A 27,080-nucleotide genomic window follows, 5' to 3' on the forward strand; every position below is an offset into this window, starting at 1 on the left:
TCAGCTGTCGTGGTGATGGAGTTTAAATATCCCTGCAGGGTCAGGAACAAACCAGCTTTCCCATAAGTCATTGTGGACACTTGGGAAGTCCCAGGGTTTATGTCTTCCATTCCAGTGGAGCAGCTTAGCTTCCTGTAGAAAATGCTCTGAGTACCTGGCATCTGGATTCCAGCCTTTGGACAATGTTGAGAGGAAAACAGGCTTGTTAGAGAATGAAAATTTCATATTAAAAATGAAATACAAGTTCATGATAAAAAGAAAAAAAAAGAAATCAAAAGGATAGACAATGAAAAATTTTCACCCAACTCAGGTCTCCAAAGCAATCACAGCTGAACAGTTCTTCATAACTCCCTCCATTAATGTTCTCCCTAAGTATATGTGTTTATATAAACATGCACACACGCTCTCTTTTTTTTTTTTTTAAAGAGAGAGAAGACAAAATAGCATACTACACAGGGTTTCTGCTACCTTGCCTTTTTAATTGACTGCCCCAGGAACTTTCTGTAACACTACATGTGAACTTACTATCTTATTTTTAATGACTACATAGAATGGCTATATGATTATGTATTATGGACATTTTGATTGTTTCTCTCTCTTCATAAACATACACACTACAATGAACAGTCTTCTGCATATGTCCTCTGTATGTATGCAAATACATCTGTAGGGTAGAATAGGTGAAACTGATGGAATAAAGGGTGTTGTGTGCCTTTTAATTGTGATAGATACTGCCAAATTGTCCCCAAAGAAGTTTGTATTAGGTTATCCTCCCACCAAGAATTTATAGGAGTTCTTGTTTTTCTACAGTTTGTGTTTATAATAGTAACATTTTCTTGAAAAAGGTCTTGTTTTTACCATATTTAATGTGACTAAGAATAAGATCTGCTTTTTTTAATAGCTATTCCCATTTGATTGTTACTCCTATTACTAATAATCTCTTTAAGAAATTATGCATTTACACTAATACTGCCATTGCTCGGAATATGTTTAGAATACTCTCCTAGAAGTGTATTAAGATCTAGTCCAGTTCTTGGTCATGTACTGGGCACTTGGTAAATACAAGTCCTAATCCATTGTCTCCAATTCTAAAATAGTCTTCAAAACTGTGGAAACAAGGTTTTTTAGTAACTCCTTTGCACTGAGATCTGAATATGAATTAACAAAGTATTTATGGTCTTTATCACACAGTCACACAGTATGCTACAAAAATGAATTATGGGCTATAAATAGCTCAGACCCCACTGAGAGTACTGCATAATAGAATGTATGCACATTACCTTTTTTAAGTTGAAACATTTCTAAATTTCTAAATGGGTATAGTCCAGTGCTTTTGGATAACAGTGTGGATGACTGTGAGTGTATATTCTGTGTCAGACTCTAGCAATTTACATGTATTGTTGTTAATTGACATCAAGTTGGTTCTGACTTACAGACCCCTTGTACAGCAGAATGAAACACTGCCCAGTATTGTAACATCCTCACTGTTGTTGCTATGTTTGAGCCCATTGTTGGCAGCCACAATGTTAATCCATCTCATTGAGGGTCTTCTCCTTTTTCACTGACCCTCTACCACCACTCGTCTGTCAGTTTGTCATACTTAGGTGGCTTGTGTGTTGGCTGTGAGGTTAGAGGCTATGCCATCGATACATCAAATACCAGCAACCTCACCCATGGCAAACAGGTTTCAGCAGAACTTCCAGACTAAGACAGACTGGGAAGAAGGATGGGTCCATCCACTTACATATTTAAAAAAAAAAAAATTGGTCTGTGAAAACTTTATGAATAGCAGTGAATCCATCTGATATTTTACTGGAAAACTTTGTGAATAGCTCTGAACCACTGTCTCACACAGTGCCAGAAGTTGAGCTGCCTCCTCAAAGTAGAGTTGACTTTAATGGCATAAATGGAGTAAAGCTTTTGGGACCTCCATTTGCTGATGGGGCACTATTCAAAATGGAAGGAAACAACTGCATACAGCCACTAATAATCTGAACATGGAATTTACAAAGTATGAATCCAGGACAATTGGAAATTGTAAAAAATGAAATGGAATGCATAAAGGTTGATATCCTAGGCATTAGTGACCTTAAATGGGCTGGTATTGGCCATTTTGAACCACAACAATCATATGGTCTGCTAGTCCAAGAATGATAGACTGAAGAGGAATGGCCTAATGTTCATTGTCCAAGAGAACATTTCAAGATCTATCCTAAAGTACAGTGCTGTCAGTGATAGGATAATATTCATATGCCTACAAGGAAGACCAGATAAAACCAGTTATTCAAATTTACATACCAACTACTAAAGTCAAAGATGAAATTGAAGATTTTTACCCACTTTGGAGTTAAAAATTGACTAAACATGCAGTCAGGATGTATTGATTCTTGCTGGTGATTGGAATATGAAAGTTGGAAACAAAGAAGAATCACCAGTAGTTGGAAAATGCAGCTTTGCTGACAGAAATGATGCCAGAGATCACATGACAGAATTTTGTAAGACAAATGACTTAGTCATTACAAATACCTTTTTTTCAACAACATAAATGGCAGCTATACACATGGAGCTCACCAGATGAAATACACAGGAATCAGATCAACTGCATCTGTGGAAAGAAGCAAAGGAGAAAGAAGCTCCATATCTTCAGCCAAAACAAGGCCAGGAGCTGACTGTGGAACAGACCATCAATTGCTCTAGGCAAGTTCAAGTTGAAGTTGAAGAAAATTAAGACAAGTCCACAAGATCCAAAATATGACCTTGATTATATCCAACCTAAATTTAGAGACCATCTGAAGAACAGATTTGACACATTGAATACCAATGACCAAGACGAGTTGTGGGATGATATTAAGAACATCACACATGAAAAAAGCAAATGGTCATTAAAAGGAGGAAAGGAAGAAAAGACCAGAGTAGATGTCAGGAGAGACTCTGAAATTCGTTCTTGAGCAAAGAGTAGCTAAAGTAAATGGAAGAAATGAAGTAAAAGAGCTGAACAAAGATTTCAAAGGGCAGCTCAAGAAGACAAAGTAAATTATTATAATGAAATGTGCAAAGACCTGGATTTAGAAAACCAAAAGGGAAGGACATGCTCTGCATTTCTCAAGCTGAACTGAGGAAAAAATTCAAGCCTTGAGGTGCAGTGTTGAAGGATTCTATGACCAAAATATTGAATGATGCAGGAAGCATCAAAAGAAGATGGGAGGAATACATAGAGTCACTATACCAACAAGAATTGGGTGAAGTTCAACTATTTGAGGAGGTAGCATATGATCAAGAACCAATAGTATTGAAAGAAGGAGTCCAGGCTGCACTGAAGGAAGTGGCACAAAACAAGGCTCCAGGAATTGACGGAATACCCACGGAGATGTTTTCAACAAATGGATATAGCACTGGAGGTACTAACTCGTTTATGCCAAGTAATTTGGTGTCACAGTTACCTGGCCAACTGACTGGAATAGATCCATATTTATGCCTACTTGAAAGAAAGGTACAACAGAATGAGAATGTGGAAATTATTAAAGAGTATCATTAATATCATACACAAGTAAAATTTTGCTGAAGATAACTCAGTATACTGGTTGCAGCAGTATATTGACAGGGAACTTCCAGAAATGCATGCTGGATTCAGAAGAGGATGTGGAATGAGAGAGAACGCTGCTGAGGTCAGATGGATCTTGGCTGAAAGCAAAGAATACCAGAAATATGTTTACTTGTGTTTTATTGACTATGTAGAGGCATTCAGCTGTGTGGATCATAACAAATTATGAATAATATTGCAAAAACTGGGATTTCCAGAACACTTAATTGTGCTCATGAGGAATCTGTGTATTGACCAAGAGGCTGTCGTTCAAACAGAACAAGGGATACTGCATAGCTTAAAATCAGCAATGTTGTGTGTCAGGGTAGTATCCTTTCACATAACTTAATCTGTATGGTGAGCAAATAATCCAAGAAGCTGAACTATATGAAGAATGCAACATCAGGTTTGGAGGAAGAACCATTAACAACTTGCAGTATGCAGATGAGACAGCTTTGCTTGCTGAAAGTGAGGATGCCTTGAAGCACTTACTGATGAAGCTCAAAGACTACAGCCTTCAGTGTGGATTACACCTCAACATAAAACAAAAATCCTCACAACTGGACCAATAAACAACATCACAATAAATGGAGAAAAGATTGAAGTTGTCAGGGATTTCATTTTACTTGGATCCACAATCAACATCCATGAAGGCAGCACTCAAGACTTCAGACGTCATATTGCACTGGGCAGATTTGCTGCAAAGACCTCTTAAAATGTTGAAGAGCAAAAATGACACTTTTGAAGATAAAAGTACACCTAACGCAAACCATGGTATTTTCATTTGCCTCATATGCATGTGAAAGCTGGACAGTGAATAAGGAAGACCAAAGAAGAGTTTATGCCTTTGAAGTGTGGTGTTGGAGAAAACTACTGAAAATACCATGGACTGCCAGAGGAACAAAGAAATCTGTCCTGGAAGAAGTGCAGCCGGAATGCTCCTTAGAAGTGAGAATGCCCAGATTTTGTCTCACCTAGTTTGGTCACCCTGTCAGAGGAACCATTCCTTGGAGAAGGATATCATGCTTAGTAAAGTGGAGGATCAGCAAAAAAAGGAAAGACCCTCAACAGGATGGAGTGGCTGCGACAGTGGGCTTAGGTATAGGAATGATGGTAAGGATGACGCATGACCAGGCAGTGTTTTGTTCTGTTGCACATAGGGTCGCTGTGAGTCAGAGCCGACTAATGGCACCTCACAATAATAACTACTTTACCAAGCATGACATCCCTCTCCAGGGACTGGTCCTATCTGATACCATGACCAAAATACAAGAGATGAAATCTGACCTAGCTTCCAATGAGAATTCTGGCTGCAGTCCACAACAGATTTGTTCATCTTGTATTAGGTAATTTATTCCTTATGAAAACTTCCTAAGGTCTATCAGCTTCAGTTTACAAATTAGGAAACTGAAGCACAGAGGGCTTTACTAACTTGCCCAGGATCGTAGGTAACTGTACAGTGGAGCCTGCACTCTGTAGTGAATAAATAAGGACTCATACAGATTATGCAGCTCATAACCACTGCTTTTTAAAAAATTGGTGCCAGCTACCTAAGTCATCATAAGTCATTATGCTACTTCATTTGGTTTTGTTCCACTCTGGGCTACTGCAAGTAAAGGCAAGAGAAGAAGTTTTCACAGTGAAAGTTCTGTCATAACGATAGCTGGTGTTTATTGAACACATACCATACACTAGGCATTAGTCTAATTGCTTTTCATGCCTTCCTAGAAATGAGCCCTTGAGGTAAGCACTAAATCTTCTCCATTTGAGGACTTTGGACACTGAGGGGTTAAATAACTCCTCCAAGTTCACCAGGTGGATTTGAATTCAGGAACTTGGTTCTGTAGCACTCTTCACCATGCTGCTATAAAATGTACAATTAATTGTTTTTTCTAAAATACTTACCCAGATGCCGGATGTGCCACAGAGGGTTGATTGCGGAGTATTTCCCATGAAACACAATCAGCATTGGAGAGGTGGCCACCCCTCCACCCAGGGAGCTGCTGTAGAGGTTTTCCCTAAGAAAAGAAATGGAACAGTGATAAGGCACGGAGTGCCCACAATCTCAAATAAAACAGGGTCTGATACTTGAAAAAGATGTGAGACATTCTGTCACTGTTTCATTTTCTTCTCTTTTTCCTTTGAAAAATGTCAAACCTACACAAAGTTGGAAGACTAACCCTGTGAGTGCCCATGTACCTCACTTAGTTTCACAGTTAATATTTTGCCATTTTAAAACTCAGGGATTTTTATCAAACATAGAAGATCAAATTCTGATTAATTATTAATACATTAGAATTATCTCATCATGTATTCAAGGTCACAATGGTGTTATAACTCCAGAGGAACACAGACCGATAGGAAGTACAATGACATGAAAATAGTGGCCGTGTTCGTTTATTTTCTCAACATTGAAACTTCTATCATGAAAAATCACACATTTTTAAAAAACTGAGCTACAAAAAAAGAGTTGACTTCACAAAACAATCCTTAAATCAGGTAAGAAGGAGAAACTTGACTTACAGTGGAAAAGTATACTAGGATCCTGGGAGTTACTGACTGAGTTATTGAACTCAGATTTATGAGGAAAATGCTTGTTTAATAAGGGAATTCTTATTCCACCAGCTCTCTCGATTTCTCTGATTTATATTATTTGATAATAGAGTTTCATCTGCTCCCTTTTCATTCTTGCTGGTGCCTCTAAGAAAATCAGACCTAAGATGTCTATGAAATAATATTCTAACCTCTGAACTATGCATAGAAAATTAAATGGAATAATTTTCTGTTCAGGCTTGGAGAAAATGTTAGGGTGGTCTGCACATACTCCACGTTTTTTTGCATCCATTTTTCCAGTTGTTTGGTGATACGTTGGTGCTTCCACTCTGTCATGTTGGCAACAATCACACCAGGATTGAAAGAGCAGGTGCTGGGGCTAATGCCAAGGTCTTTTATGGTCTTCTTCCGGTAATCCAGATATCCCATGTATGTATTCTACAAAGGAACAGGATAGGCATACTTCTGACCAATGTATCTTATTAAAACTTTTGTGTCTGGAAAAATTACCATTTTCTTGAAGGGATTATGCGGTATCTCCAGGTTTTCCTCCTGTGCCACTGGCCACTTCTTATGTCCTTTGATGGGTGCCCTTCCTTTTCCCAACCTCTGTAATACTAAGTGCCGCTCATTTCTCTAGCACTGGCTTCCTGCGCAGCCTCATTCCAGTCTCCTTGCTCTCGATATCATCAATGTTGACAGCCCTGATCTCTCCTCTGGACTTCCAACTCCTGCTCCATCTGTTTACTCAGTGTGTCCTTGATAAGGCAGCTTTATAAGGCAGCTTCAACTTAACATCCCAAAACTGATCCCAAGCCGGTCCTCAAACCTTCCCTTCAACCTGCCCCACCTCAGTTAGTGGCAACTCTGGCCGTGTGGTTACATGGGCAAAAAACCCAAGATCAATGGATCATCCTTGACTCCTCACTCCATCCAAATCAGCCAGCAAATTCTGTTGGTCCTCCCTTCAGAACATACGCAGAAGTTATCCACTTCTCACTGCCTCCTCTCCTACCTCACTGGCCCAGGCCATTAATCACTTCTCACTGGATTTCTGCAAGATCCCTCTGATCAGTGCTCCTGCTTCCACCCTTCTCAACCCCACCCTGACTCTATGTCACTCCTCTGCTCAAAGCCCTCCAACGGATTCCCAATTCATTTTGAGTAAAAGCCAGGGCTCCTAACGTAGCCTACCATGCCTTAGACCACCTGGTCCTCCGTTACCTCTTTACCTCTCAGACTTCATTGGCTCTTTACCTGTCTGACTTCATTGGCTATTCTCCCTTTAATCCCTCTGCCACATTGACCTCCTTGTTCCTTTAATACACCAGACGTACGTCTGCCTCAGGATCTTATTTTTATTTTTTTAACTTTTATTGTGATTTAGGTGAAAGTTTACAGAGCAAATTCATTTTCCATATAGCAGTTCACATATGCTTTGTCTCATGACGTTGACTGCAGTTTCCCACAATGCAATAGCTCTTCCCACTTCCTCCTCATAGTTGCCTCTTCTCTGTGTCCTTCCTTCCCACGCACTCCTGTCCCCCAAGCTGTCTCCCTATGCATATACAGCCCTTCTATTCTCCCATGATTAATCTCTCCGAGAAGTGTTATCTACCTAATGTAAATGTTCAGCTCATACACCTGTCTTTTGTTTGGCTGAAAGCCACAGGAGTGGGTTCAATTCCAGGCCTGAAGGACAGCTAAGGACCATAGCCTCAGGGGTTTTACTAGGCTCTATCAGACCAGCAAACCTGGTCACTTTTTTTTTTTTTTTTTTTATGATTTTGAGTTTTGTTCCACATTGTTCTCCCAGTCTGTCCAGAATCTCCTACATAGATCCCCCTCTGAGTAGTTGACAGTGGTAGCCGAGCACCATCTAGTTTTTCTGGTCTAATAGTCATATAGGCTGAGGATCGCATGGTGTAACAGTCCCTTGGACTAATTGTTTCCATGCATCTTTGGTTTTCTTCATTTTTCTTTGCTCTGGACGAAGAGAGCCATGGTTGCATCTAGATGACCACTTGCAAGCTTTTAAGATCCCAGTTGCTACTCACCAAAGTAGGATGTGGAACAATATTTTTGTCTAGTATGTTATGCCAATTGAGCTTGATGTCCCCTGTGACCATGGTCCCAAGCCCACAGGTCCAACTACTCGCTCCCTCTAGGTAGCTGGCTGTGGCCAAGAAGTTACTACAACCTTGTCCCTTGTTGGCTCTACTGTGTACCTGGACATTCTTACAGAACATATAAATACACTTGTAGAAACATTGTCTGCCAACCCTATACGTGGTCATAGGCACACTTCCCCCTGTGTAGACTGCCTCGGGATCTTTTACACCTGCTGTTACCTCTTCCTGAACACTTTTCCTCTAAATGCCTGCATAGATGCTTCCCTCAGTCTCACCATTTCAGTGGTGCCTTCCCTTACCATCCTGTTTAAAATGCAAAACCCCACCTCCATCTTGATTCCCTATTAAATATTTTATTTAGTTGTTTACTATCTGTCTCTGACCACTAGAATGTAAGCTACACAAAGATGAGAATTTTTATTTTGTTTACTGCATTACCAGTACCTTGCACATACTAAACACTCAGTAAGTCATTGAATGAATGGACATACTGGTTTACCTACATAGGCTGTCATAACCTACCTCAATGTGATATTCAAATATGACACAGAAGTGATACAAACATTTGAGCACCTTCTATGTGCCAGGCACTAGTCTAGGAATTTTTACATGCATTATCTCATTAATTGCATGAAATAACTTTACATATATTAACTTACTTAATCCTCACAATAACCCTACAAGGAAAGTATTATAATTATCTTTATTTGGCAAATGAGGAAGCAGAAAGAGAATTAGTTAAGTAACCTGCCCAAAGTCACAAAGCTAATAATGGAGCGAAGATTTAGGCAAAGTCGGGTCTGGTCCCAGAACCTAGGCTTTAAAGTGTGACTCATCTTAAGTGTTATAGATATGAAATTCTTCGCTGGAACTTTTGTTAAATAACAGCATTCAATTCTTAATAACACCTTGTATTTTAAAGGCATTTTGTAAAATTCAATTTTACATTTATGTTCACCTTTCCTCGTTTCCACCAACATAAAGAGATCTTTAAGAGCTCTGGTAGCGTAGTGCCTAAGGCACTTGACTGCTAACCAGAAGACTGGCGGTTCAAACCCACCAGCCACTCTCCTCGGAAGGAAGATGGGGCAATCTATTTGCATAGTGATACTACCTTGGAAACCCAAGGAGGGGTCGCTATGAGTCGAGTCTGACTCGATGGCAAATAACAAAAACAACAACAAAGAGATCTTTACCCTTGAACAAAATCAATTGTTTCCTCTACAGAAACGTTTCCTCTACAGAAAGAAAGGAAAAAAAAAATTACCGAAACTCTGAAAGCAGAACCAAAGTTCAATGATGGGCCCTTTTACAGAAAATACCATCTTTGCCATAGAGTGTGGTTATGTGCAACCTTGTTTCTGGAGCATTTACTTCATGCTGGACATTTTCACAGCATGTTATTTCATCATAAGGAGCCCTGGTGGTGCAATGGTTAATTGCTCAGCTGCTAATCAGAAGGTTGGCTTTTCAAACCCAGCAGTGGGTCCACAGAAGAAAAGACCTGGAGATCTGCTCCTGTAAAGATTACAGCCTACAAAACCCTATGAGGCAGTTCTATCATCACACATGGGGTTGCTATTATTTAGAACCGACTCCGTGGTACCCAACAGCAGCCGCATTTCATCCTAACTCACACAAACACAACTACATAAATACTGTTGTTGCCTTTTCCAGATAAAGGAAGTGGGAAATTGCAGGGTTAAGTAACTTGCCCCATAGTCTGTAAGGGGTGGAGCTGGAGTTTGAAACCAAAGCCCAGGTTCTTAACCCTCCCAGCAGTCCACATTGACCATCAGGACTCTTAAAGGTGTACACATCACACATTTTGAGTGGTGGGGAAGGAGAGGAGAGGGGAAGAGTGCGGTAGATGAAGGTGGGATTCCAGAGAGACTGCCCACCTGTAGCCCCACCAGTCCAGTTATGTCCTGAGTGGTGGGTAGGTCGCAATCATCCGAAAAAGCTGCTGCGTGGCCCAGGGCCAAAGTGGTGTCATAGAGTTCTTGGATATCACCTGCATTTAGAAATGCCAGAAGTTAAAATAGTACAGCATTTGTTTTAGTTAGAGCTAGACAGTCTCTAGGGAGCTCTGCTGGCATAGTGCCTAAGGCATTTGACTGCTAATCAGAAGGCTGGTGGTTCAAACCCACCAGCCACTCCTCAGAAGGAAGGTTGGGCAATCTACTTCCGTAGAGATACCACCCTGGAAACCCAAGCAGGGGTCGCTATGAGTCGAATCTACTCAACAGCAGTGAGTAGAGTAGACAGTCCCTGATTTTGCTATAGTAGAAAATTCTAAGATAGGATCCTTGATTTCAAGTAGCTTGGCAATTAATCAGAAGAGCTCATGTCAAAGCCTACTTGCTAATAAATTCAGCTCAGCATTGGTCAGATGTTCTTATTTCTGTTGCTATATAGGTACCATACCAATGAAATCCTATTTGCATGTGGGAGAGAGAGACTGCAACATTTAAACACCAAAACTTAGCTCACTACAAAGAATGCCATCAGTCAGACTTTATTCCCCATGTGTCAGGGATGCAGAGCAGGGAAAGGCTGCCAAGCTATTTATTGCCGACTTTGACAGTCAGAGATCTGTCCCTCAGAAAGTCGAATGATGGTCCAGGGAAATGAGTATCAACCCCTGCTTTTGGAATACTCCCAAGTTTTAAACAATATGGTACTCAAAACTTTTAATAAGCCATCAAAATCAATGGGCAACTATTTGGAAAAATGAAGGGAGACAGTCACCGCGTATACCTTGTACAATGACATCATCGTCCACATAGATGACTTTCTCGTGTTGGTGGATAAGCAGAGGGAGATAGAATCGAACAAAGTTCAACTGTTAACAAAAGAGACAATGGTGACGCAGAGGCATATGGCTCAGTGTCTTCCAAGGGTTCTTGGGAGTCCGCTTTGGCCCTGGCCTCTGCTCAGCTCCTGGTTTGGAGCAGAGTCAAACGGGTGGCTGCAAGGATGCCTCGCTGAGCTTCCTGGTGCTGGTCTGTGGGGCTGAGAACCGCACTGCCAGGTCAATGGCTCTGCTCGGTCCAAACCACACCCCTGCAGAGGCCTTTTCCATTCCCTGTGAACAGCGGTGGGAGTCACAGAGGCTTCACGGCCAATCTTCTAGGCCAGAGATCACCTGCCTCCCTTTACATTGAGAAATTTTGATGAATGTCAACTAAATTGCCTTAAACACGCACGCATGCACACATGTGCACACATCATCCTAGCACCAAGCCGACTTGTCTTTAGCTCCCAGAACCAAAAAAAGGTCAGAGGAGTGTGAGCTAAGGGTGGGAGTGCCATTTTTATTAGTGAGAACACCATTTCATCCTAAGTCCTAACTCAGCTCCCGTTCTGACAATAAATACCTGGGACTGGGAAAATACCAATATCATTAGACAGGAGGCTTATAATTTAGTCAATTTTCAAGGATGGATTTGAATAACAATCGTGTAGAAGGTGGTTGCATTTTCTGTAAAGCTGTCATCAAAAAACACTGGAAAGAACTTTTGCAATGAAATACTTTAAGCTGTCCAACGCTAGGAAAAAAAAAACAAAAAACTGGTGTCTCCTGAAAATATTATCTTATTTGATAGTATGAAATATATGGTCCATCATGCTCTCGTTTTTCCTTCAACGCTGGGATACCCAGAGCTAAATTCAGTGTGCACGGTAGGTAGACAGCCTATGTGTTTGGAATGTTTGTCCCTATCCTTACTACTTGCCTCACCCCACAGACATATTCACATACTTAATGCATGTCTGTATGCTTCATTTCTTCTTTAATAACTTCAGTATGTTTATATAAGCCATCCTACATCCTTTCTGCAGCAGCTTGTCTATAAATTATAAGTAAGCAGAGTTTAGGGGAGATGTAACATTGTGAGGCATCAGAAATATTCCATCTACATCCCAATGAATGGTCTTTCAAGGACATTTCCACACTTAACAAAGGTCTCACCAAGGAGTTTCCCCAGCATATGCGTGACTCCTACTCACAGGCTGGAGCAGTTCAGGCCTTGAGGAGTCGGGTCTGATCTTCCCCTTGAGGACCACAGGGTTGAATTCCACAATTTTAAAGTTTATTTCTCTCAGTTTAGAATGTTCGATCCATTTTCTAAAGAGAGGAAACAACAAACAAACAAAACTCTATTGCTTCAGGGTCAATTGGTTGCCTCCCTGTTAGCTGTCATGGAGTCGCCTCAGACTCCTGGTAACCCCGTGCACAAGTTTCCCATCACAGCAACATACCAAGCCTCTACACAGACAGGTGGTGACTGAGCAGAGGTGGACTGGCCAAATATTGAACCCTGGTCCCCTGCACGGGAGTGTCAGGCCCCCAAAACTTTATGCTGCCTTCTCAGGAAGTTAAAAGATGTGAAATCTCAGTAGAGTTTAGTCTGTAAGTCCTCCTGATTTTTTTTCCCATCTCATCTGGCTTCAAATATTTTCCTTTTTCATTCATCTAACTCTTACAGCAAAGGAAATAAAGCAAAATTGTAATAACCAAATTTTCTCCTAGATCCAGATAATCTCCACAGGAAACTGGAAGAACAACTAAAGTTCCTTCTTTCATATAAAGCAGCATCTATGAGTTTGGTTGTCTGGTTTCCAGCCCACTGATAACTCAAGGCTGTTGATGGTAGCCTAAGCAAACAATAAGCAACAACAAATATAAGGAGAGTGAGAAATGACACACACAAAAACTAGAAAGCACACATAATACTCAAAACACCAGCAACCAATGGCCATGGAGAGGAGAGACAAAAGTCTGTATCTCAGTTCCTCCTGATGATGTCATTACTGTATACCCACTCCTTTCCTATCAACATAGTTAGGTTCCAAAGAACAGGTTGTTATGCAAAAATCAGTGTTATACTAAAATGGAGGATGACTACATTATTATATTATTGACAAATTACATCATTACGTCACTACCAAACCATTGAGAATCATGTGTCAAGCTGACACACAACCTTAACCATCGTAGCCAGCATTACTCTCACCTACCACTTCAGCATTCATTACTGAGTATGTCTAGCATTCATTACATATGTTGTTAATGTGCAAAATAGTTGGATAAATTTTTTACTATTGTCATAAAGGTGAAATGTTAGACGAGATACTTGATAAAGAGTAGATGTAATTATGGGGGGAAAAAAAGCAAATCAGTTGCTGTTGAGTTGTTATCCTCTAGTGTATCAGAGCAGAACTGTGCTTCATGGGGTTTTCAGTAGCTATGATCTTCTGTAAGCAGATTACCAGAACTTTCTTCCAAGGTGCCTCTGCTTGAACTCGAACAGCCACCTTTTTTTTCAGTAGCCAAGTGCTTAAACATTTGTGCCAAAGCATACATGAATACATTCTCCTTATGAATGATGGAAATTACACAGAAATACCTTAAGTTCTCCCACACCACTGCACTCTCCAGTCCCTCCCTTCCACGCCCCCCCAAAATAGGCACTGTTAACAATTTGGTGTTTTCCCAGTTATTTTGCTTTGCAGAAATGCAGCTGGATGGATGGATGGGTGATACATACATATATAATTGTACACATTTATAGTTTGGGGTTTTATTTTCTTAAAGTGGGTCATATTCTATGAATTGTATTACAGCTTGCTTTTTCCACTTAACAATATACCTTGAAGATTTTCTTTGTCAGTGTATACAGATAGACTTATTTTTTTAATAGCTGAATCATATTCCATCATTCATTTAAACATTTCACCATATTGGACACTTAAGCACATTTCCATTTTTTACTATTTCACATGATGCTGAAATTAACATCATTTTACATAACATTTTGACAACATGTGCTACGATTTTTAGAGCACAGATTCCTAGAAGTGAAAATGGTGAGTCACATTATAAGTACATGCCACATTTTGATATTTTCATACTGCCTTCTCAAAATGCTCTTCTAATTTATGAAGTATACATTCTGTATAATAGGAATTAATATGTCCATTTTTTTGCACCTGATAGTGTCAATCTACTTAATTATTACCAATCAAACAGGTGAATAATTATATGCCATTGTGTTAATTCGTATTAACATATTTCATATTTATTGACAATTTATAGTTTTTCTTCTATGACTTGCTCACAGGTTAAGAAAGCAAAGAAAAGAGAAACTATTTGAGAAATAAATATTTTTCATATAAGCTAGTTCAGGATCTGGGAGTTTTGGTGGCATAGTGCCTAAGACATTTGACTGCTAACCAGAAGGCTGGTGGTTCAAACCCACCAGCCACTCCTCGGAAGGAAGATTGGGCAATCTACTTCCATAGTGATACTGCCTCAGAAACCCAAGGAGGGGTCGCTATGAGTTGTATCCGACTTGACAGCAGTGAGTTTTTTAATTTTGAGTTTAGGGTTTGGGTTATTTGGTTTGTTAGACAATTTGCTTCTACAGAAAGATGCATTTCCATAGCAGATTAATGAGAGTCTGCAGAAATTTCCTTATCTAGGCCACATGTTTGCTAGGTCACCACCACACAGACCTTAAGCCACTTCCTCATCAATTCTAATGACATTTATCAAACCAAAAAAGAAGGATATACTTTTAGGGAAAGATAAGGAACATTAAACAAAAATAGAAACCCCTAAAGTCTACAACACACAAATTACCGTATTCGAGATAGAGTGTTCCGGAGTCCAACAACATAGAACAAAATGTTGGCATCGGTGTTGCTGTAGATGCTGTTGATGGCAGCCATTGCGGCACCCATTCTCCCTGCTGCTGCACAAATCACCACAGGGATTTCCTCTTCTACTTCCTCAGGAGTCTCAGAGTCATCATCTGGAAACAACAAAAACATGGTCTCCGAGCATCACTTAGAACAGAAAGGAATTTCACAATCGAGCCAGTTTAACTTCCACACTCATAGGGAAGAATGCCATGATGTGGAAGAAACTACCAACTGTTCTCCACTACCCACTGTCTCCTTCTTCCCCTAGGAATAGGGCTCTAGAATTGTAGCTGGCACATAGCCACCCAGTAAGACTGTTATTTCCTAGACTCCTTTGCAGCTCTATGTGACCAAGTCTAATCGATGGGATGTTAGTCCAAGTAATGTGTGCACCCCTTGGGTCTTCCCATAAAGGAATGTGCTTGCCCTTTCCATTTCCCCTCCTACTGGCTGGAATGTGGATATGATGGCAGGATTAGAGCAACCGTCTTGTACCACAAGATGGAAGCTACCTATCAAGGACACCCAAAGCAATAAAATAGAAGGAGTTTTGATCTGGATGACTGTGGAACTGAAATATCAGACTTTTACTTAAAGAGAAAATCAACTTCTATTTTGCTTAAGTCACTATTCATTTGGAGCTGTTACAGTTTCTCCACAAATATAATTGGAAAAATATGTGAAGTGAAAAGCCTTGTTGGATTTCACAATCCTCAGTATTTTCCTCAGTGTATCTGCCTTGCCTGTATTGCTATAAAATACAATATAAACCAGACCAAACCAAACTCACTACCATCAAGTTGATTCTGACTCATAGTGACCCTCATTGGTTTCCAAGGCTGTAAATATGGAAGCAGACTGCCTCATCTTTCTTCCATGGAGTGGCTTGTGGGTTTGAACCACTGACTTTTTAGTTAGCAGCCATATGCCTTAACCAGTACACTGCCAAAGCCCCTTATAAAATACAGGGGTGTGATTTTCCTTCCCCTATCCAGCAGCCACTCCTCAGAAGGAAGGTTCGGCAATCCTCCTTCTGTAGTGATACTGCCTTGGAAACCCAAGGAGGGGTCACTATGAGTCGGGGCCAACTCGATGGCACATAACAACAACAACAACAACATCCATTCTCAAGTCAATTTTTTCAAAAACTGACAGCAGGAGAAAGAAGATATATGAAAGAGCATGACTAAAATACACAATAAGTTTATTTTGATCATAGGGTATGATATAAAATATTAATGTCCTAACATCATATTTTGGTACTGCAATACAATTTCCAGGTATGAAGAATAATATCCTATTCAGCAATGTAGAGTATCCAGTGGAGTCCCTGGGTGGCCCAGTTAACACATCTGGCTGCTAACTGAAAGGTTGGCAGGTTAAGGTCACCCAGAGATCCCTCAAAAGAAAGGCCTGGCCATCTACTTCAGATAGATCAGCCACTGAAAACCCTATGGGGTCTACAGAGCGTAGTTCTACTCTGACACATACAAGGTCACCATGAGTCAGCATCAACTCAAAAGCAAGTTTGCTTTTTTTTTTTTTTAAAGAGTATCGACTGGTAAATGTTCATGTGATTTTTGCTTTAAGTTGTCTCTTTCTTCACAGACCCAGGGTAATTCTAGCTGAAATTTAACTCAACAAGGCTCTAATGAAACCAACCATGAGCTATTGAGCGTTGGGTGATTAAGAACATTGAAGAGCCTCCCCCTGTTCCTCTTCCACCTTTTCCATCATCTTGCCGCACATCTGAAGTTTCCACCATTAGAATAATTCTTTTCGTTTTCACAGTATATTTACTGACATGAGAGAATGTTCATCATATAACATTAAGGAGGAAGAGAATATACAAAATTCTTTTTAGTATATGATCCCACTTTCACACAAACATGTTTGCAAATGGATCTACATCTTCATGTGGCATTGTGATTTTCAGCTCTTGGCCTGCCTCCTTTCTGCATGTCTAAAAGGAGTCCTGGTGATGCAACGGTTAAGTGCTCAGCTGCTAACTGAGAGGCTGGTGGTTCAAACCCATCCAGCAGCTTTGTGGGAGAAAGACCCGGCCATCAGCTTCTGTAAAACTTACAGCCTAGTTTAAAACCCTATGGGGCAATTCTACTCTCACATGGAGTCACTGTTAGTCAAAAATTGACTCAATGGCACCTAACAACAATACCACTTCTTGTTTAACTTCCAAATGTAGTGCAGGCATCAGGGCTTCTGGGAAGCCTTTCGTAGCTCCTACACAAATTAGTCTACCACTTCATCTGTGCTAATTCTGTCCTTGCTCATGATTGAGTTTATCAGCTGCATTGCAATTCAATCGGTTACACATCTTTCCCTTTTCTCTTATTAAACTCACTGTTCTGTGAGGGCAGGGATGGTATCTTGCTTATCTCTGCATCCTTTGCATCTGACCCAGTGCCTGCTGGACTGACAATACATTTTGAATGGACAGATGGATGGATGATAGGTTTTTAGATACTTCCATCTGAACACTTAAGGACCTCTGGTGGCATAGTGCCTAAGGCATTTGACTGCTAACCAGAAGGCTGGTGGTTCAAACCCACCAGCCATTCCTCAGAAGGAAGGTTGAGCGATCTACTTCTGTAGTGATACCACCTTGGAAACCCAAGGAGGGGTTGCTATGAATCAGATCCTACTTGATGGCAGTGTAAGTGATCTGAACACTTAAGGAGCTCTGGTGGCACAGTGCCTAAGGCATTTGACTGCTGACCAGAAAGGAGATACCACAGCAGCAGCTGCTCCAAAGAAGGAAGACGGGCAATCTACTTCTGTAAAGATTTACTGCCTTGGAAACCCAGTGGGGGTCACTACGTGTTGGAATTGACTTAATGGCAGTGGGTTTGGTTTTTGGATCTGAACACTTACTGCACTGCACTGGGAGAATCTATTTCTGTGTCTATCTCCTCCACTAGACTATAAGCTCATTACACTATCCTCACAGAGTCTGGCACCTAGGAAATACTCAATAAAACTTTGCTAAAATGAACTAAATGGAATTGATGGGTTGGATACAGAGAACAGGATTCTGTAGAAATGATTTATGGGCTATAACTGGGATGCAAGGAGAGAGGGGAGGGTTGAAAGGCTGGGGCTGTATGTACTTGGATGTCAGGTTCAGGTGGAGGCCTTCAGCAGGCTGCGGCACAATGAGGTAGAGGAAGGTTCCCATGAGAGAGGGGATACCACAGGAGGTGAAACACCGAGTTGACAGCTCTACTGCAGACACATCACATCTTTTTAAGAGCCTCTGTTTGTCAGAGAAGCCAGGAGCTAAACTACACCAGAAGTACTGCTCTCTGTCAAGAAATCGCCCCTGGACAGAACAAAAGAGAGCTGGAGAAAGGGTGGGGACGGTTTATCAACCATAGCATCTTCGCAGTGCTCCAGCCTTGCAGCTTCTTTGGGAATTATTGGCTGTATTATTTGGATCAATTGTGCCAACTGATGCCTCAGCCAACCCACTAAAGTCAAACCCATTTGGTGTCCAATAAAACTTACAAAAACAACACAGTGAAGGGAGAAACAAACTGGAAATGATAGTGACTTAGTCTGCAATTAATTTCCCATAAGCAGCTCTTATCAAACTATGCCCATTACTAAAATAGGTGAAATGTCTGCTCTCTCGACACCAAATCTGTGAATCCCATTTCAAGTTAGGATTTTTTAGCCAAACATATAAACATTCCTCCCCCTGAATGGGCTGGGAAAGAAAACTTTCTTCACCCCAAATGGGTTAGGAGTGAATCTCCACTATGCTAATCACAATGAAATTATCAGGATATTACATGGAATGTTACTATCAGAAGAGTACATGGGAGGGCACCCTGTTTCTCATCAGCGTATGGATTCATAGGACCCTGGACAATAACCTGTTATTGTTGTTGTTAGCAACTCGACTCATAGCAACCTCCTACACAACATTAGGAAACACTGCCAGGACCTGCGCCGTTCCCATGAATGGTTGCAGATTGGATTGTTGGGACCCATAGGGTTTTCACTGGCTGATTTTCAGAAGTAGTCACCAGGCCTTTCTTTCTAGTCTGTCTTAGCCTGAGAACTCCCCTGAAACTGGTTCGGCCTCTACTGACAAGACAAGTGATGACGTGTCTGAAATGCATTGGCTAGGAATGGAACCAGGGCTTCCCACCCAGCAGGCAAGAATTCGACCACTGAACCACCAGTGCCCCAAACCAGCTGCCATCAAGTCAGTTCCAACTCATAGTGACCCCTCATATGAGTCAAAGTAGAACTGTGCTCCAAAGGGTTTTCAGGGGCTGATTTTTCGGATCCTTACATATGCTAACGTCTGAACAGCAGTGAGCATTTCTAGAGCACTGCCTGAGGGTGGCCTTGAGTGGGCAGGCTGTGAGCAGGTCCTCAGGAGCTGAACAAATTATGGCTTATTTCTGAATCAAATGATCGAAAGGACTCAATACATCCCAACCATGTTCACAGGAATTCCATCTCGATGGACTCTAGGGCCTGCTGACCTGTTTCATTCTTGAGCGCAGTCCCCTTATGAACTTTCTTATACAGAATCACGCAGAGGGTCAAGATCAGAAGGAACAGCAACACCTGATTAACTGAAATAAAAATAGAAACATTTTATAGCTCAACTTATCAAACGGAAATCTTCTGAAAAGTTTACGTTGGCGGTGTGAGCAGATGCCATCATGACAAACATAGAGTGGTGGCCTGGGACCTGTCTTTGAACAGATGGCATATGGAGTAAAGAGTTAACTTGGGACACTGTTGTTGGTCAGGGATACAGAGACTTAGCTTAATGAGTTTCCAGGGCTGAACACAGGTAGTCTGATGGCAGGGGCTTAGACTTCAATCATTACATTTACAGCCATTGGAGCCACACTGTGTGTGTGACTGTTTTGTTTCAAACAATAGCCATCATTTATATAATACTTATTATGAGTACATGTGCTTAGCTGTTACACAGCTGCTTCTCAATTAATTCAGCCACTGGCTAAGGATGACATGCAAAAAAATTTATGGCCTGGATAAGAGGTCAGAACACTCCTGTATTTCTTCCAGTTCTAAGCCTCCAGAACCATCTGTTCCAGACCAGTGATGCTTGAACCTATAGAGATGTAGCATGGGAGGAGACAGTATTTTCCTCAGCATGAATCATGGATCACTGGTTGTGCATGAGATAATTTAGAAGATTTGTGCTCACAGCATTAAACCAAATCCAGACTCTGCTGTTGAGTCGTTGAGACTCAGCAATCCTGTAGGACAGAGTGGAACTGCCCTATAGGGTTTCCAAGGCTGTAAATCTTGATGGAAGAAGACTGCCACAATTTTCTCCTGTAGCACAGCTGGTTTTAACCACTGACCTTTCAGTTAGCAACTTAGCACTTTGTGCCAGATCCAAAATTAATGTATAGCAACAATATTTATTTATGCTGCTTATTGGTCCAGTTGTGAGGATATTTGTTTTCTTGTATTTAAGATATAATTCATACTGAAGACTGTAGTCTTTGATCTTCATCAGTAAGTGATTCAAGTCCACTTCATTTTCAGCAAAGCAAGGTTGTGTCCTCTACATATCACAAGTTGTTAATGAGTCTTCATCAAATCCTGATGCTGCATTCTTCTTCAGATAAGCCAGCTTATTGGATTGTTTGCTCAGCATACAGATTGAATAAGTATGGTGGAAGGATACAACCCTGGCAAACACCTTTCCTGATTTTAAACCATGCAGTATCTCCTCACTCTTTTTGAACGACTGCCTCTTGTTTGATATACAGGTTCCTCATGAGCACAATTAATTGCAATTCTTTGCAATGTTATCCATAATTTATCATGATCCACACAGTCAAATGCCTTTGCGTAGTCAATAAAACACAGATAAACATCTTTCTGGTATTTTTTGCTTTCAGCCAAGATCCATCTGACATCAGCAATGACATCCCTCATTCTAGAGCCTCTTCTGAGTCCAGCTTGAATTTCTGAGAGTTTCCTGTCTATGTACTGCTGCAACCATTTTTAAAATTATCTTCAACAAAACATTACTTGCAAGTGATATTAATGATATGGTTTGATAATTTCCACATTCTGTTAGATCAGTTTTCTTTGGAATGGGCACAAATATGGATCCCTTCCAGTTTGTTGGCCAGGTAGCTGTCTTCCAGATTTCTTGGCAGGAGTGCGCACTTCGAGCATTGCATCCATTTGTTGAAACATCTCAATTGGAATTCCATCAGTTCTTGGAGCCCTTGTTTTACACCAATGCTTTCAGTGCAGCTTGTACTTCTTCTTTCAATACCATCCATTTTGACCTCCTGAAATGGGTGAACGTCAACCAATTCTTTTTGATACAGTGAGTCTGTGTATTCCTTCCATCTTCCTTTGATGCTTCCTGTGTTGTTCAGTATTTTGCCCACACAATCTTCAATATTGCAACCCAAAGCTTGAATTTTTTCTTCATTTCTTTGAGCTTGAGAAATGCCAAGCATGTTCTTCAACTTTGGCTTTCTAACTCCAGGTCTTTTCACATTTCATGATAATATCTTATTTTGTCTTCTCAAGCTGCTCTGTGAAATCTCTCTGGTCAGCTCTTTTACTTCATCATTTCTTCTGTTTGCTTCAGCTATTCTATGTTCAAGAGCAAGTTTCAGAGTCTCCTCTGATATCTACTTTGTACTTTTCTTTCTTTCCTGTCTTTGTAATGATCTGCTTTCGTCATGCATTATGTCCTTAATGTCATCCTACAACTCACCTGGTCTTTGGTCATTAGTGTGCAATGCATCAAATCTTTTCTTGAGATGGTCTCTAAATTCAAGTATGATGTACTCAAGGTACTTTGACTCTTGTGCACTTGTTTTAATTTTCTTCAGCTTCAACTTGATAAAATCTGTTCCACAGTCGGCCCCTGGCCCTGCTCTCACTGATGGATGACAGTGAGCTTTTCCATTGTCTCTTTCCACAGATGTAGTTGATTTTATTCTTGTGTGTTCCATTCAGTGAGGTCCATGTATATAGCTTATTTATGTTCTTGAAAAATGGTATTTACAAAGAATAAGTAGTTGGTCTTGCACAATTGTATCATGTGATCTCCGGTGTCATTTCTATCACCAAGGCCATATTTTCCAGCCCCCTATCCTTTTTCATTTCCAAGTTTTGGATTCCAAGCACCAGTAAGTATCAATGCATCTTGATTGCATATTTGATCAATTTCAGACTGCAGAAGTTGATAAGAGTCTTCAATTTCTTCATCTCTTTGGCTTTTGTGGTTGGTGCACACATTTCAATAATAGTCCTATTAACTGGTTTTCCTTGTAGGTGTATGGATATTATCACTGACACCATCACACTTCATGGTAGATCTTGAAATGTTCTTTTTGATGACGAATATCACACCATTCCTCTTCAATTTTCCTTTCCTGGCATAGTAGACCATATGATTGTCTAATTCAAAATGGTCAATAGCAGTCTACTGCAGCTTCCTAATACCTTGTTGTTGTTAGGTACTAGTGAGTCCACTTCCAATGCATAGCAACACTATGTACAATAGAAAAAAAAAAAAACATTGCTGGGTCCTATGGCATCCTCATAGTTGTTACCCTACGTGCACTCATTGTCATTGCCACTGTTCAGTCCATCTCATTGAGGGTCTTCCCCTTTGCCTGCCAACCCTCTACTTTACCACGTGTGACATGATTCTTCAGGGATTGGTCCTGTCTGACAACATGACCAAAGTATGGAAGACAAATGCCTAGGATATTGGTCTTATGAGTTCCATTTATGTTTAATAACTTGCAATTTTCCTGGATTCATACTTCATACGTTCCACGTTCCAATTATTAATGGATAGTTTGAGTCATGACACATCAGCAAATGAAGGTCCTGGAAGCGTTACTTCATCCACATCATTATGGTCGACTCAGTGTCTAAGGCATCTGACTGCTACCAGGAGGTTGGTGGTTCAAACCCACCAGCCACTCCATGAAAGCAAGATGGGGGCAGTCTATTTCCATAAAGATTTACAGCCTTGGAAATCCAGTGGGGTAGCTATGAGTCAGAATCAACTTGATGGCAGTGGGTTTGGGTTTTTTGGCTATTTTGGGCAGGCAGCTCTTCCCTAGTTGTATTTTGAGTGCCTTCCAACCTAAGGGACTCATCTTCCAGTGCTATATCAGACCATTTTCTGCTGCTATTTAGATGACCCTGCTGGTATTTGAAATACTGGTGGTATAGCTTCCAGCATCACAGTAACATGTAAGCCATCAGCATAAGACAAACTGAGAGACAAGTGGTGGAATAATATAAATACAAAATTCAAACAGAAAACGCTGAATTAGACATGAACATGAATGTTTAGGATGAGAAAATAAATTTTATTTGCAAGTTTTATAAACACATATAAAACCATGATAAGTCCAATCCTGGCCAAAATACTTAAAATTTCCCACAGGAATCATCCTCAAATGATCATGCCAAAAATTGCCTGTGGGAAAACTATTTATAAAAATTGAATAAGATTTCCAAATGAGCCAAGACTCAGCATCAAAACAGTTCACCAAAACATTGTATTCTGTTATTTTCAGAAGATGTAATCTTACTTTTTCTTAACAGAGCCATGTGTGTTCTCGCAGATAAGCACTGTGACCTGTGGGTTAAATAATAAAATTTTACTTAAAATCAACTAAACGTCATCAACATTTGTTAAGAACCATGTCTTTTTTTTTGGAAGTCTGATATGTCATGAGTTGGGCAATCATTCTTTATTTTTCTGAATCTGGAATCAAAATAAACATTTTTGGAATGTGCAGCTCACCTTTTACAAAAGTGGCTTCTCTGGGCTGCAAACCTCACAAAGTGTCCCTAAGAGCTAATCATATCTTCTAAATATATGCTAAATATATCTTCTGGTATATTTACCTTTTCCAAAGGTCAGTTTTCTGGGTCAACAGATCAGATGGCGCTAACTTGAAGAAGCGTCACGCAATGAGGTCTCTTTGATCCCAGCATCAGCACCACCACAGAAGCTAGCATTCACCCTGTGCTGCATGCTTTATACACATTATGTTGTTTAATTCCTAACTCTATGAATACTATCATTAATCCCATTTTACAGATGAGGACACAGAGGCATAGTTAAGTTAAATAACGCTTCAGAGTAAAAAACTCAGAAGTGGCAAAGTCTGACACACACACACACTCTTTACTTCTAACTGCATTGCCTGGAGGACTGGACTGCATGTAATGCAAAAAGAATATTGTATAGAAACACAACACCAGAACATTTTGGGGAAAAGGAAAAGACAAAAACAAATACACAAATCAATATCCCTTCTGGGTATTTGGCACTACCAAACAACTAGAGAATTGATTTTTTTCTACAGTACTCCAGGTGTTTGTAATAGTTAGATACATGTAGATTTTCTCTTTCTCCTCTTCTCTTGTATTAACTATTTCTTTTTGTGTCACATAGTCAGGCTTATCCCATGTATTACACTTGCTAATAAAGTAAACAGGAGCTCTGGTAGCATAGTGCCTAAGGCACTTGACTGCTAACCAGAAGGCTGGAGGTTCAAACCCACCAGCCACTCCTTGGAAGGAAGGTTGGGCAATCTACTTCTGTAGTGATACTGCCTCGGAAACCCAAGGAGGGGTCGCTATGAGTTGGATTCGACTCAACAGCACATAACAACAACAACAACAATAAGGTAAACATAACTGTTGAACATAAAATGAAGCTCCTTTGTAAAATTTCACCCAAATCACAATAAAAAGTTGAATAATAATAATAATGAGGTAAGCATAAAAAGTTGTTTTTTTGTGTGTGTGTGTGTGTGTGTTAAAAATATATATATAGTCATGTGCAGGTGGGCAGACATAGTGGCCAACATGTAATGAGTTAGAGATTCCTTTAAGAATTCCTACAGCAACCCATACCTAATCAGAATGATAGAACTACTCAACAAGACTGCAAGTGGCAATGTGGAAGTAAAAGTCATGTGCTTTTATAGATGACAAGATATTTCCAATATGTTTATAATGTTTCAGACAAGCATGCTAAAGAAACTGAGGAAGAATCTGAAATAATGATTGAGCCTGACTTGACTGATGAACAGAAACATCAGTTGAAACATCCAAGGCTATAAATCTTTACAGAAGTAGATTGGCCCGTCTTCCTTCTGTGAAGCACTGGTGGGTTTGAACTGCTGACCTTCTGGTTAGCAGCCAAATGCTTTACCTACTGCACCATCAGAGCTCCACAGTGGAAATACAGGGAACTCTTTTTGTTACGTCAGTATGAATCTCTGCCTGCAACACATGTATCAGAGGGAAATTCCGTGTTGCCCCCTGAAATGACAGAGCCAGTATCGTCCGATCTTGATAAGGAGGATACCTTTTCTACTCTTTGTTCTATGACCTCTCAATGGAAACACTACAGCTGACAAAGGTGAGATCAGAGTGGGATCTACATACCAAGCAGATATTTCAGAAATGATCTTAGAAAGAGAATCACGTGACAGAGAACAGTCAAAATTGGAAGTTTAAAGTTTGGGATCCCAAAAGCCCACCTAGGGATCAACAGATTAACCAGTTTCTAGTTGTAGTGCAGGGAGCTCTGGTAGCATAGTGCCTAAGGCACTTGCCTGCTAACCAGAAGGCTGGCGGTTCAAACCCACCAGCCACTCCTCGGAAGGAAGGCTGGGCAATCCTACTTCCGTAGTGATACTGCCTCGGAAACCCAAGGAGGGGTCGCTATGAGTCAGGGCTGACTCGATGGCACATAACAACAACAACAACAACAGTTGTAGTGCATGCTGTGGGGACATCTGCTTGAGCTCTTGACTGCAGCAGTTCTGTGACGTAGCCTAGTCTGCACGAGTGTGGTTCCAGCTTCCTAGTACGTTATCTATTTCATGTTATGAATACAGTGTTTAGATACAGCTCTTATTTGAGCAGTGCAGTTAGTGTCTTAGTATCACCTGGAGGACCTGTTTTATGCAGAGATAAAATGGAAGAATGGTCGGCCTCAGAAGCTAGTTTACTTGAAGAGACACTGGAAAAAATATGATAAAGACTCCATGACATATGTCAAGACTTTCTCCCTTGGAAATCATTGATTAGCATCATTGAATATGACGTATGGAAAACTACTGACAGGTATGTACAGCAGAAACATCTAAAAGCAGCAGAAGCTAAGTGTCAACTGAAATAAGTGTACATCTCAATTTACAGACAAAATCCCAGCCAAATATCCACCAGCAACGGAAAGTCTGGTGCTGTGAATGGAGCTGTCAGGACTACATTCTAATCCCCCAGAATCCCCTCTTAGGGTGAGCCTATGACAGCTGCTACTACACAGTGTCACCAATGGTATTCTTGGGGCCCACCTAATACACAGTGTAGATTATGTGCAACTTGTCGGCTATATTGGAAAAATATGGAACCTTGAAAATGCCCACCTAGTCAGAAGAAGTTATTTCCCAGCCCAGCTACAGAGGATCTCCATGTTAGAAGTCACATGTCCCACCAGGCCATGCCGGGGATGGGATGCTGGTCAGAAACACTGGGAGTCCGTGGTCTGCAGAGAAGACTCACCTAGCTTTCTGCCTTCACACTACAGATTTCACAAAATTTGCCCTTGAGGTCTGCAAAAATACCCTCTGGGTATGGCAGGCAGCAAGACGGCCTTTTGTTCTTATTAATTATGCTGCCATTAAGGCAGAAGGTAAGAGGCTTTAAAATTCTTAACCTTACTTATATGTTGAGCTTCTGTTTCTGTCCTTCCTTTTCTTTTTGTTTGCAATAAACATATGTTCTTGTATACTAAAAGTGTATGTGTGTGTGTGTGTGTGTGTCAAAAACACCAAACTCACTGCTGTCAAGTTGATTTGACTCATAGGGACCCCTCCTTGGGTTTCCAAGGCGGTATCTCTACAGAAGTAGATTGCCCAATCTTCCTTTTGAGGATATATACTTTTTGTGCCCAAGAACATTATATACATTATATACATAAGGAAGACTGGGCAATCTACTTCCGTAAAGATTTACTGCCTTGGAAACCAATGGAAGTCACTATGAGTTGGAATTGACTTGATGGCAGTGGA

At 40.6% G+C, this 27,080-nt stretch overlaps 1 protein-coding gene and 1 pseudogene across 1 annotated transcript; one reads left to right on the forward strand and one right to left on the reverse strand.

The window, feature by feature from the left end:
* Window positions 1-23,595, reverse strand: GLT8D2 (glycosyltransferase 8 domain containing 2). Its single transcript, XM_007952394.2, has 9 exons — window positions 23,577-23,595; window positions 19,491-19,583; window positions 14,912-15,083; window positions 12,277-12,394; window positions 11,026-11,110; window positions 10,167-10,279; window positions 6,405-6,571; window positions 5,486-5,598; window positions 1-173 (listed from the first exon to the last, which is right to left on the reverse strand). Exons 1-9 carry the CDS (start codon window positions 23,593-23,595, stop codon window positions 1-3), a joined length of 1,053 nt encoding a protein of 350 aa, XP_007950585.1.
* Window positions 23,594-26,284, forward strand: LOC103206887 (annotated as a pseudogene).
* Window positions 26,285-27,080: the final 796 nt, after the last annotated feature.

This window comes from Orycteropus afer, unplaced genomic scaffold (assembly GCF_000298275.1).
Source record: "Orycteropus afer afer isolate SDZICR_OR568_19922 unplaced genomic scaffold, OryAfe1.0 scaffold00334, whole genome shotgun sequence".
NCBI classification, from domain to species: domain Eukaryota; kingdom Metazoa; phylum Chordata; class Mammalia; order Tubulidentata; family Orycteropodidae; genus Orycteropus; species Orycteropus afer.